The following is a 13,976-nucleotide window of genomic DNA, read 5'->3' on the forward strand; positions in this document are numbered from 1 at the left end:
ACTTGGTTTGTTTTTAACACTGTTTTCAAAGGAGATGCAGTTTAATAATTCTTACCCTTGACTTCACACTTCCCTATTGATCAGCAAACCCATCAGACAACATAATGCACGGTGACAGCATTCTGTCTCTCTGCAATACTTCCCAAATGTTGTATCTTAACTATAGTCACACAACTGTTCCATTAATGCCATAGTTTGTCAACTACAAAATTAAATAGTTTGGACTATAATAAAGCCCATGTAACTGCTTAAGGAGCTCCGTTGCAAAAAACTGGAGGTCCTGCAGAAATCCACACAACACTGTACAGAAGGATGTCTCATGTTAAAACTGGGTGGAAACTAGGGTGATGCATGCACTCCAGATTCCTCCAGTTACAACTACACATAGCATTATTTCCTGTCCAATTTTGTTTTGAAAAAAATTGTTTAAACACAAACCATATTCTGCTCTAGGGACAGAAGTAATGGCAGACAAAAAATTATTTTAATTAAACACTTAAACAGCCTTAATAGAAGAGATATTTAAAGATTCATATATAAAAGTACATGAAAACATAGATAGTTCATACTGCCAGAGGCACTGGTGAAGCTGGCATTTTCCAAAAGAGACTAAAACTTTGATTCCCAACTGCAACTTGATTTCCACCTCCAATTCTTAAGAAATTTAAATACATACAAGTTCTGTCAATAGCTTGCAGGAGAAGAATATGTAGTTCATACTCCTAAAAATGTTCTTTGCACTCATACAAAGTAACCAAATGTAATTTTAATATATTAATACTACTATTCAAAAAAATTTTGCTGTTTAAAAATTATTTTAAAAGGTAACCTTGAGGCACTATCACTTCTGCTGGTAAAGCTCCTGCTTAAGTACTGGCAGATAACAATATTAATAAAACTGAAAAATATAAATAAAAGCCAAAGCTACTACAAAGGTGCTACACGGTCTTCAAATATACCCTACTGAAGCATGACTGCTCCTCACATGCACTGGGAATGGCTTGGAAGGACTTAATGTAGGAGTTTCACTGAGGGCAAATGCCGGGGGCTGCCCTTGGGCCACAACAACCCCCAGCAGGGCTACAGGTTTGGGGAGGAGTGGCTGGAGAGCTGCCAGTCAGAGAGGGACCTGGGGGGTGATTGACAGCCCGATGAACAGGAGCCAGCAGTGTGCCCAGGGGGCCAAGAAGGCCAATGGCATCCTGGCTTGTGTCAGCACTAGCGTGGCCAGCAGGGACAGGGAAGGGATCTGACCCCTGTACTCGGCACTGGTGAGGCCGCCCCTCGATGACTGGGTTCAGTTTTGGGCCCCTCACTCCAAAAAAGGACATTGAGTGACTCGAGCGTGTCCAGAGAAGGGCAACAGAGCTGGTGCAGGGTCTGGAGCACAGGTCTGCTGGGGAGCAGCTGAGGGAACTGGGGGGGTTTAGTCTGGAGAAGAGGAGGCTGAGGGGAGACCTCATCACCCTCTACAGCTGCCTGAAAGGAGGGTGCAGAGAGCTGGGGATGAGTCTCTTTAACCAAGTAATAAGCAACAGGACAAGAGGGAATGGCCTCAAGTTGCTCCAGGAAACATTTAGACTAGATGTCAGAAGCATTTCTTTCCAGAAGGGGTTGTTGGGCATTGGAATGTGCTGCCCAGGAAGGTGGTGGAGTCCCCATCCCTCGAGGGGTTTAAGAGTCAGGTTGACACAGTACTGAAGGATCTGGTGTAGTTGGGAACTGTCAATGTTGGGTTGATGGTTGCACTGGATGATCTTCAAGGTCTTTTCCAACCTAGACGATTCTGTAATTCTGTGATCCTGTGAATATACAGTACTTCTGAGAAGTTTCAAAGGTAGCACAATGAAGAGATGCAACATACAACCAAACCAAAAATTCATTCCTGAACTTGAAACATCCTTCAGTTAAAAGTAAAAATTATGTCAGTGTGGAAGTTTGGGACTTCTTTGAAGGGGTTTTGGTTTGTTTTTCAAAAAATACATATTTATGTCTCACATGGCAGATGTCAGAGGCTTAAAAAGATTTATAAAGAACTATTAATTTTAGAAAAATGCCTTCACTGCCGACTGTACTGATGAAGCTCATAGCCAGTGACTGATTAACTGGGAAATGCCCACCTTCCTGGTCCAGCCAAGGTAATGGATTATTCCTCCAAGGCTACTACCTAACTTCAAGGATAGAAAATACATGGGATAAGGATCAGCTCTTCAAGGAAAACATAGCAGCTGAGACAGCAAAGGGTTCTGGAGCAGAACAGCTTCTTTTGTTTGAAAAATGTGCATACCCCATCTGAATAGCTCTATTCAATCCTCATCAGCAATGACACAGTTTAGATGAAAGATGAAGTTCCTAGACATTTTGCCAATTGTATGATGAACTGGTATGAAACAGCTGTTGAGTCACTTCAACCCAGAACTTCCTGCCATGTCTCCTGAAAGGAAGTAAAATTGCAGACCAAGATACAACAGTTATAGCCAATAAACTGAAGAGGTCTCTGCTATCAAGAGTTCAGGAAAATGCTAGATGAGTTTGAGGCCCTATATTTTAGAGATTAAGGCAATGAAGCTTTGAAGGCTGTACTCAACAAGTACCACAAAGCACAGTTCACCTTGTAGCTTAAAAATCAGCAGAGGCTTTCTAGACCTTACTGACTCATAGAATCATAGAATCACAGAACAGATCAGGTTGGAAGGGACCTCAAAAGATCATGTGGTACAGTCCTTTGTGGGAAAAGGGGCCCAGATGAGATTATCTAACACTCTGTCCAGTTGCGTCTTGAAAACTTCCAGTGATGAGTACTCTACCATGTCCCTGAAGAGGCTGTTCCAGCAAATGACTGTTCTTACTGTCAAAAAAAAAAAATTATTTCTTGTATGAAGATGAAATCCCTCTCTGTGCAACGTGTACCCACTGCCCCTGGTCTTCTCCATATGGTTCCTTATGAAGGGAAAGCCTTTGTTCTCTTCATAGTTCACCCTTCAAGTACTGGAACAGTGTGATGTTGTCCCACCTGAGCCTTCTTCTACCCAGGAAAAAAAAGCCCTAACTCCTTTAGTCTTACCTCACAGCGCAGTTTCTCCAGCTCTTTGACTTGTGGATCAGTTCTACAAAATCCAAACTGGACATAATGCATTACAAAAATATAGGAATGTTTAGGACCACCATCTCTAAGTTATCTAGTAGCAGAGTGTATTCCATGATATCCAACTTAAATTTTCCTTTTCTTAATTTTGTTTCATGACTCTTAGTCACACTCCCCAGTAGATCTTTAAGGAAGGGCTCTTAATTGTCATGTATACATATATAGAGACCACTGATTGCTGTATAGCTCAAAAAATCCATGTATGCTTACATTTTTTATGCCCCAACACTGAGTCATTGCTGCTTGGAACTATTTCATCTTTAACAAAATCCACCTAAAGTATTCTGGCAGGTGCAGACTGCTAGAGCAGAGAGAGCATTGAGCCCAAACAGCCATGCTTTTTAAGGAGAGACCAAACCAATATAAACTTCCTCCAGTGACACCTGGGTGTCTCCTACACCTGAAGTACTCTCCAAACAAGCTCATTGCAACAGGGCAGTTGCTTCTTATAATCTGAGCCAGACAAGACAAAAATACATGGAAAGTTGTAACTTCCACTACTTCATAAATTCGCTATAAGACTTCTTTGCGCTTGTCTCAACTATGTTCTCTTGTTTTCATCCCATATGCCAATACTCAAACAAAAAAAGCTGACTCACATGGGCTACAGAGTTGGGGTTTACAGCCTAGGACTGAATGGGCATTACAATGTTACGACCTGTTTACTACACAATCAACTACCTTTTTTTTTTCTGCTGCTTTTACCACTTGCTGCTTAACTCCTGCATTTTAGTTTATTTTCTCCTAGCTGTATTAGTGTAAAGATTTCTCAGTCTGCACTTGTCCATCCAAATATAATTTCTTCCAGGTTTTTCTGTATCAGTGATAACTGTCTCTGGTTCAACATACAACCACTCACAAATACTGTCAGTATTTACCCTTCTGCACTGATAATGAATGAGGTAAATAAACACACAGTTTTGTGTGAAATCTAACAGACACCTCATACCAACTCTACACATTATTATTTGTCCCTGTCCCATCTTTATTGTCTATTGGCTAGTATCACTCTTAATTTGAAAGATTTGATATATTGTCATATTACACTTGTTCAGACCTGAAAGTTTCTCTATAACCCAAGACGAAATTAGTTTTAAAAGCTAAGTTTCAAGACACTGTATTGAATGTTTTCTAGAAATCCAAATGTCATACCAGTTATACTTCTGCCAACTGCTCATTTTGGAAATATATCATAAAAACACAATGAGTAAAATGGATCTTGCACAGTGTATTATTTACAAATGACAGCTGTTTTGGGAAAGCCAAGATGATACTCTCTATTATTTTATCTCTTATTTTTCCACTGCTTTACCAAAGAGAAAAAACAATTGTCAAAAACATACTTTACTATAAACATAAACTGATACTACCACAATTCTACAGCTTTTCCTTATCTCTGCTACATGAATCTTCTATAACCACCACAAACAATGCTCTGGGTTCCCATCCATCCCTCTCCCACCTCCAAAATGTCATCACCAGCATAGTAATTATGGCTATAGATATAACTGATTTGCCAGATGAAAAGAAGGGAAGTGGTTAGTGGCATGGTAAGAATACACATAGAGATCAGCACTGCTTAAGAGAATGATACCTGCAAGTGTATGACAGTAGGATGTAAAATACATGACTGCTGTGTGTATTTTGGAAAGGTACGTCTTCACGGTTGGAAGTATCAACAATAAATTAGAAGGTCATCAAAAAGGATTACCATTGATCCATTTTCTAACATGCACATTTATTACAGAAAATTGATTAATCTTTCCTCAGTGTAGTAGCAAATCACAGAATAGGGATAACAAATCACAGCAAAATTAGTTATGCTAAGTTAAATGACGTGGCAAACCAGCTCCCACAGAATCAGAAATCTATGCTGATCAGTGTAAACAGATATTCGAAGTTGTCACTGCTGGTTTTATTCTAGACCAATGTGTATGTATTTCACCTGCACACACTGGAAAGCTGTGCAAAGGAAAAAAGGATGGGGAAACATACCTCTGATAAAAACGTCTGGGCTGATTTCTGTGCTCCTACATGGAGCAGATATTCATATACGTACAGTGCTAATCTGAAAAATAAACAAAAAAAAACAGTATTTAGTATTGCGCATTTGTTTGTTCCTCTTCTTTAGAAACAAGAGATTATCACAAATTTGAGGTGCACTCTATTGCCTTTCACAAGCCACTATACACTGAACATGTCAAATCTATAACCTATACCAGAGTTTTTAAACTAGACATGTAGATCAGTCTTGGCTGAGGTGTTTAAATAGTAGTTAATTAATTATTATTAAACCCCAAATTACTCAATGTCAAAATTTTTAATGATACTCAGACAAGTGCCCACTGCTGGTCTGTAAAGCATGCTTCTTCTAAATTTGATATATTCTTACAGCAACACCAATTATATTTCCAGTTCAAATTTTTTTACATGTGGAATGTGTCAAGCTGTTAGCATACTTCAACAATAGTAATCCGTGTTTATTCAAAGAACATGCAAACTCCAGACTGCATCAAAAATGATCCCGTCATCTATCCATGGCATGCAGTACAACCACATCTCTCAAGAGAAGTGCAAACAGATATTTAGATTCATTCAGACTTGTGCATCTAGGAGCTCCGATGACAACAGAGCTACAAACTACTGTCGAAGCTCCCAAAGGAGTTTCCAAAAAGTGATCTTCAGCACCCAAGCACATCTCCAACTCAGTCCAAAGAGCTAGAATAAGAATCTCAGTGCAGAAAGAAGACTCATTCCCTGAATGACTACCCACCACACTTGGGCAGGGAAACCCTGTTCAGAAGCCCAGGAACAGGGCAGCAGTAACAACCATCAACTTCCACTGATACAGCCTATGTAGGCTACATTTGAATTAGGAAACCAAAGAGGTAACACCTTGTATTCCTCAGCTGACTCTACATAGAGGCTCCCGTCTGCCTTCATGTTTCAAGTCTTTTGAAAAGAAATCTTGTTTAAAAGAATGATTTAATAATAATGGTTGGAAATTGCCTATAAAATATTTCACAGTCCAAGAATATAAACGAAAGTCAGGCGTGTGTCTTTTAAATTTGCTAGCTGAACTGTTTTTAAGAAGTAAAATGTATTCACATGCACTTTGTGATACACCACTGTTCTTATTTGAAGCATTTTACTATTCATATTGAAAAATATGCAGTTTAACTAAACAAAGTAGAGAAGCAGAGAATACCTATTTTTCAGTTACTGTTCAAAACACTATGCAATATTAGATGTGATAACTGTCATCATAGCACTGACAGCAGTAATTATTGCTGTAACCTATTAAGTATGAAATTTTAAAATCTGGGAGAGGCATTCAATAAAAATTTTCACTAGTTGTTTATACTTTGTACATGCAATACATATACTACTTTACTACCTAACTTCAAAAGCAAAAATGTACATTTTTCCTCAAATAAAAAATAAAATTTAAAAAAAAAAAAAAAAGATATTCAAACATGTGACTGGGTTTAGTTTGAACCTTGAGAAGGGTCATATATATCCACTTTTTAATTCCAGTACAAACCCAGTTATTTATCACTTGGTATTGTGCCATATCAACAAATACAGATCTCAGCAGAAAACACTTGGTTCTTCCAGTGGAGCACAGTACAATCCAGCACTCCACGGAGAAGCAGCTCTGAGAGGACACGGTGATATGTCCCTCTTAAGTACTGTGGAGAGAGAGGGGATCATGTAGTCTCTAGACTCTCATCCCAAAAGCAGAATGGCATATGTCAAAAAAAAAAAAAAGTCACATCTTGTTGACTTAATTCTTCCCAGTTCAGCTATCATTCAATTTTTAAGCAATAAATGGTTGCAGACACAATCTAAAATCTAAGAAAAGACGTAAAGACAGAGAGGAAGCACTTTCAACAACAGCCAAGATGGCTTGAATACCCAATAACACTTTAAAGCATCTCGTTTGTCTTCCAAGATTCCCTTTTTTGTTCTTATCAAAACATGAAGCCTGTAGTCCAGATAAAAGGATTTGTGCGATCATATCCCTTCTACCCCACAAAGTGAAACAGCACAAAATCCAGGAGTTTATTACAGGCACACCACCTTCATAAGTCTGCCATCTGTTGAAAGCTTTAGCAAATACTGCACCATGACACCCAAACCGACAGTGCAATACTTTAATATTGAGACAAATTTGTGAGTCTTATCTCAGGATTCCTGGAGTCTACTAGCAAAACACAGCACACACAGCCGTGCTCCAGCACAAATCAACATCATTATCTTGTGCCCATCTTTGCACAGGATGGTCCAAAAAATCTGAGATATTTCAACACTGTGAAAAAGACAACCCTAAGACCTTGACTGAACAACACCGAATGTGCTAATTAAGCATAATCAAAACTAGAACAACATCTCCAACTCTTTGACTTGCATTATTACATCTTGGTCTAAACAAACCAGCAATGAAATTAAATGGTGCAACTATTAAGTGCAGGGGGTAATCACAGCAGTTTTCAGGAAAAGAATAAATACTCTGGGTTTTAGGCTTCCAAGTTTATTCACCTGCAGTAAATCAAGAGCAGGACCATGCTGGCAAGGGGACAGCCTGGCTCCTGTGGCAGGAAAGCCAGGACCACCTTCCATGAACAGATGTGAGACAGAAGGCACAACACAAAATAACCTGATTGGGTCTTATTAGATCTAGATCACTGATCTATCCCTAGTTATTATGCTGTCAGGAAGTCTTTACAGAAGTTAACAATGTTATAGCTTCATTCAGAAATAAATGCATTTACCACAGAGATCAAAAGAAAGATACTAATGTTTTACTGCATTAGCTGCAGCACAAGAATCAATGGAAAAAGATGCTCTGAGGAAAGACAGCAAAGAAACCCAAAAAAGATAAAACACTGTGTAACAAGGAGGATTACCAGATATACGAAATTTAACTTCTCATAAAACCAGAATAAGAGAAAAATTAGGCTCTAGTCCAAGAGTGTAAAATTAACAAATGAATAAACTATTTAACACCTCAACAGAATACAAAGAAAATAATAGCGAGATGATCTTCAACACTAAAGGACTTCGGTTTCAAGTGGCATTTTAAATGACAGTTTTTACTCATTAAACTGGTGTGAGAAACCGTGTAAAAGCAGCAAGGAAACATATGTTAAATTTTCACATTTGCATACTTGTTGACATCCCATGAGTAATGTGAGGAAAAAATATTTCCAATCAATTTATGACAACGCTGAAGTAATTTTTGTTATAGGCCAGAGTTCCCCTCTCCCTGTCAAGACAGTTAGATCACACATTCATTTATGGCCAGACAATACATTCATTCTATTGTAAAAAATGAAGTTACTGTCCAGCTCTTACTGCTACGGTTGCCTTTTTGCTAAGCTGGTGTGTTTTGCATGAAGTTTCTGCTCTAATTGGACAAGGCATTCATACACCCCACAAGTACCGATGAACTTCAAACAGATGAACCACTTAAGTGGTTCTGGTCAACCAGTTATCAGAATATTACCTGGAAATAAACAGTAATCACTCCAACTGTGGAATTACATCCTTATATGTTAAGGGGTGAAGATGCATTAGTTTAATGAAACCTGCAACCAAAGCCTTGCAGCAGTATGTCCACTGATGAAAACTAGGTGGTAAACTCTCCCAAATCCAAGTCAAAAGATCAAGACAACACCAAACTTTGTACAAGGCAGTGAAAAACCAAAAGCACCAGGAATATGTTCACCTTATCTGTTTTTTGTGTCTAACTTAGGTGCACTGATTCAGTCCCTGCACCGGCTGGCAAGTTTCATTGACTATACGTAGAATACTCACCCAGCTGTTCAAACGAGCATATGCCTACAGAAGAAGGGCTCAAGTTATTATGACAGAGTCTGTCAGGAAATAATTTGTCCATAAAAGGTAAAACAAGTGGCATCTTTGTGTCATCCCATAAGTAGACATATACTGAGAAAGTTTCTGTCTCTCAATCTAAGACTGAAATTCAAGCACTGAGTTTGATTTATCACTATGTCTAAGGAGACAAAGAACAAAATGAGAATGGCCCGATTTTTCCATGAAGTTCAAAAGTTGAGCTTACAGGAGTAAGGAACTGCAATAAATTAGCTTCTGCTTTGTCTTGAAAGCTGCCCAGTAAACCTGCCAGGAGCAGGCAACTATTATACATAGCTCCACGCAGCTTTCATTGTTTTATCAGCTACATGTCATAATTAAAAATATATATAATTTAACTGAGGGTACAGTGGTGTATAATCATTATCCAGAAAGTTATAAAATCAATGTGATGGAGCAAAAGCCTGCAGCTCCCCAGCTTTGTCAGTGTGTCAAAGCACAGTCTGGGTGCTGTACCCGCCTGGTGCAGCACCAACGGTCAGCTTAACACTGCAGTAAACAACTGCTGCCTCTTCTCCACAACATCCACAGTGGTGAACTGCACATTATAGAAATGTTCCTCGATGCTACCACCTCCTCTGCCATCAGTCGCCAAACAAACAAAGAAAAAAAACCAAGTAAACCCAAGCATTTATAATAACAGGTATGCTTCTGATCTGAACATCACCAAGATAGTTCTGGTATTTTTGGATTGTTAAGACTTAATTTTTTGAAACTATTCACATATGGGAAGTTCTGTATACTACTCATGACCCATTTAACTTTTGGTTCTTTAAACAGTAAATAAAAAACACAATGAAAACTAGTAAATCAATATCCATGTATGAAATTTAGTTTGTATGAAGAAAAGGTAAAGCAGCTGAGCAACATTTAAAAGTAGCTCCATAGAAAAGTTCTTGTATGTTCCTCTCTGTCTTTCAGGGTCTTGCAGTATTCTGAAATCACTACTCCTACCTATTTGGAGAAGCAGCTTTTTTTTTTTTTTTCCTTCCAAAAAGGTATATAGACTTCACTGCAAATCCAGAGACTCGTAGGAATATCTCTCATTTAATAGCCAAAATATAAACCTCATTCTCTGAAATAAGATCAAGTAGTACTGAATAATGATTTTAAATACAACAGCTGAAAACATCTCAAATGGAGTGGTTTCTTGAACAAATTCTCTTGAATCCATCAATGCAGTACTTTAAAAACTCCTCGGAAGTTCTTGATGTCGAGCAGATTTTGGTAAGTTTCAGCAAAAGCAAACAATTTTTTATTTTTCTTTTAGAAAATTTCGTATTTTTAACAGACATGCATGACAAACTCTTTCTCCCTATTTGATCATACTGTTGGTCTTTTCCCCTCTCTCCCTCTCTATATATTTATATACTAATATAATTTTTCACTACGTTTTTTTAATATCTCTTTCATATATACATATGTACATACATACAGTCTTTTCCCATACATTTCATCTGAGATTTAGGTGATTCAGTCTGCCGCCAATTATCCATGACAAGAGAGCACAGGGACAGGAGACCACACAGGTCATGCTGGGTACAAAGTGCTTTGCTGCACAAAGTCAAACCCCACAGACTCACCGGTGCATAACTGCGGGATGATCAATTTGGATGCAGCATCAAACTCGAGCTACACCAAAGAATTTAGTTACCTTTCTGTCATTTGCTTAGGCAGGTACATTAACAACGACCTCGACATTACAGACATCTATCTGCATGCACACCCCTAGCACATCAGTTCGCCGTTTCACCTACACATAATTTACATTCTGGTTTCTTTACCTTGAGGCCAGCAAACTACTCTTGTTAAGAGCCTCTAATCATGCCAGTCTACTGTGTTTTTTTTCCCACCTGAAAACATGATCTATGTTAATGTTAGCGCTCTGTATCCTATCAACAAAGTGATCGGTTTTCTTATAAACACCTGGGTATTAAATGAAACCCAAACACTGGTCTGAGAAAACAGTATGTCCCAAAGGAGATACCTGATGTTTGTTCGGCTGTGTGCACTGCCTTTTCTGAGAGTTCCTATCACAGCCCTGCAAACACAGGCAGCATAGAAGTGTATGTATTCAACATTATTCATATCCATTTATTTCTTTCTCTCTCTGTAGACAGCAGAAAACATTCTCCTTGTATGCACCTAAATATCTGGGGCTTATACCCATTGCTATAATGAATAGTAGCCTCAGTGCCTTCTATTAGGACAATGGTACTTTCCAAAAAAGCTCATTCTTCTAAATTTACAGTTTTACAGATAGGGGAAGCCTTCTTCTACCCTGATTCTGGACAGGTAGACTCACCTCTAGTCTCTCTTCCACTTGATTGCTTGCAAGATGTCCTGAAAATATGCCTCGGTAGGTCTGGTCACCCTCCCCTTGATTATATATACACTGCTTCAAGTATTAAAAACTGTTGTAAACTAGTAACTGCACTTGTAACAGTATTAAAAATAATGGCAGGGTGTTTTCAGTTTAACCATATACTTCCAACTCACAAATGCTTTTTGCGTTCCTATTTCACATGTTTTTACTACTTAACCTCCTGTAGACGTACTGGCACAACTGTTTCCAACACCACATTAACTTGTGCACCAATATATAACTAAACATTAAATAGGTATCTGGTATCCATTGATCTTTTGAAAAAGATCAGAGATACATCCCGTGGTGGTGTCTGCAGCCTCTCCCACAAGCACTTAATTGCATGGTTTTACATATTCTCATCTGCTAAGGATGTCTTGGTTTGTGCTAAGAGTCACACTGCACAGTGTTCCCCACTTTCATCTGACTCTGGCTGAATGCAATATTTATTTCTATCTCAGGTCTCAGCTTGTAGAGATTACTACAGAGCCAAAGTATTATAAAATTAAAACACTCTTCTGTAGACTCCATCTTGAATGGAATAATATCCATTGATTTCCAAATACTTCATAAGGTAGATTTTCTTGATGACCTCTAAGGTTTCAAACAAAAATCTCTGTCCTTTTCTCACCCATATTTTGCACATACATTCCTCAAAAAGTTTTCCAGTGGAATTTCACAGGCTTCCTAGCCCATGGTTAAGAAAGAAGGTTCATGCACCCGAAAGCTTGTATTTTTCCAGCTGTATTTTCTGTAGCCTCCTCTCCTACTTTCTCGCCTCCCCCAGCCTAACGTCACTAGCCTACAAAGATAAACCATTTAGACGTATCATTCCTGAATGGACATTACAGACAAGTCTTTGCTATCTGTGAGGGTGAAAGACTGTTGCCCCCTTCCTTCTTCCCTGCACCTGGGGACCAGCAAGTGAAGGCTTACTCCAGGCTAGTTAAACTGATGCTGATGGAAATATTTTGTCATACGAGATGAGTTTGCTGTAGCAGAGAAAGCAGGACAAGCTCCTTGGGTGCTCTGGTGACTTGCAGAGACCATGGGCAGTAAAATGCCTTTATCATGTAATTCTCAGGGCAGTCCAGCGTGAAGACAGTCTAATGCTCATGTAGCCTTTGCCCTTTTTGCTTCTCCTCATGAAGGGCAAGATATTTACACTGAAATAGCCCCGTTCCAGCCACTGACACTGAGCACCAAAACCATCCTCTTCTCACCACTTCTGTTGTTTCTTTTCCCCTTCCCAGCTAACGGATTTGAAAATTAACCCAATAAAAAAAATAGTGAACAGTTTTCTGCTTGCTGAGTGAGCTGAATCAGCCTGCCAAGGGCCAGATCAGCCACACAGAAGCAGAAAGAAGCAGGAGAGTTCATTTTGGCAGCCCCGGACTGCTAACACAGCTCTGCTCACGCTGTTGATTCCTCCTGCTGGCTAGGATCTCAAACTTGACATTTTATGAAAACATATGTATTTTCAAGGTAATCTCTAAATAGTTTCTTGGGCTTAAACTATATAAACTATTCCACTTATAACTATAAAATATGCTAAACAGCAGCTAAAAAAATAGTTATATGACAAGACACATTTTAAAGTGTAAGCTGAGACTTTATAAAAATACATTAGATTCTAACTCTTCCTGATAATAAAGGTGCTAACTTTGGTCTTCCCTGCTGCTTTCAATGGGATAGTAATGGGTTTATGCATGCTATTTTCTTCTCTGGTATATAGTTTGCTATAGTTAACGAGTTTAATGCAATGCATTCTGCCCTGGGAGTAAGAAGAGCTAGCAGCATGGAGCTGTTGTAAGGAGAGTCACCGGCAGAGAGCAAAGCACAGACATAGTCCTTAACAAAATGCAAACTTTAAAGCTATACACGTGCCACGGGATTACCGGTAGGTAGTCCCAAACTGAGCAGCTAGTATATGTCACTTCTTTGTATACCTAAAACACTTGTTACATGTGACAGAAGATTGCTTTGAAATCCTGTATGGACAGAAACCAAGGCTGACACTGACCCATGACACTGCAAACACCAGGTTTCACTGCTTACCATTTGCCACTTGTCACCCACTGTACTCAAAGTAAAAGTCAATTTGCAAAATCTGCCAGTGACTGAAATGTTTTAAATGTATGAAGAAAAAAATGTATGGAGAAAAAAATTTGTATTTATACACAAACAGAAAAACAGTGACTGGCTTCTAACCAATGCCTTGGTAGCACAAACAGGCTGTTGAGAACATTGCGACAGTACAACTGGTGCTTCAGCACTGCTTGCCTACGGCACAGGCAAATGACTCCTTCTCAAGGTACAACAGCTCGCGGGGAAGGGCTACCACCTTCAACACTTCACAGTGGTCTTTTAGATGGGAGAGTCCCTGCACCCCACAGTGAGATGCACTGCTGAGTACTGGAGGTACTGCCAGCCTGCTTCAGTGCAAAGCCAGCCAGGTCACTTTGATCAGCTTCAGCAGCAGCTGTAGCCATGACGGACTTACGTTGCACAGATGCCAGCGAGGGGTTACCATGGCTCTGTTGTGGTAATAGCTCCAAGCAGTGGAGT

At 39.2% G+C, this 13,976-nt stretch overlaps 1 protein-coding gene across 3 annotated transcripts in view; it reads right to left on the bottom strand.

Moving 5' to 3' along the window:
* SSBP2 (single stranded DNA binding protein 2) overlaps nucleotides 1–13,976 on the bottom strand; it is a 192,313-nt gene that overhangs the window by 146,409 nt on the left and 31,928 nt on the right. For all 3 annotated transcript variants that reach the window (XM_026866519.1, XM_026866518.1, XM_026866517.1), the window contains exon 2: nucleotides 5,141–5,213. In XM_026866519.1, coding sequence (XP_026722320.1) covers nucleotides 5,141–5,213 — 73 coding nt within the window. The remainder of the gene's footprint in view (nucleotides 1–5,140; nucleotides 5,214–13,976) is intronic.

Source organism: Athene cunicularia (assembly GCF_003259725.1).
Source record: "Athene cunicularia isolate RWA chromosome Z unlocalized genomic scaffold, athCun1 chrZ_part3, whole genome shotgun sequence".
Taxonomy (NCBI): Eukaryota; Metazoa; Chordata; class Aves; order Strigiformes; family Strigidae; genus Athene; species Athene cunicularia.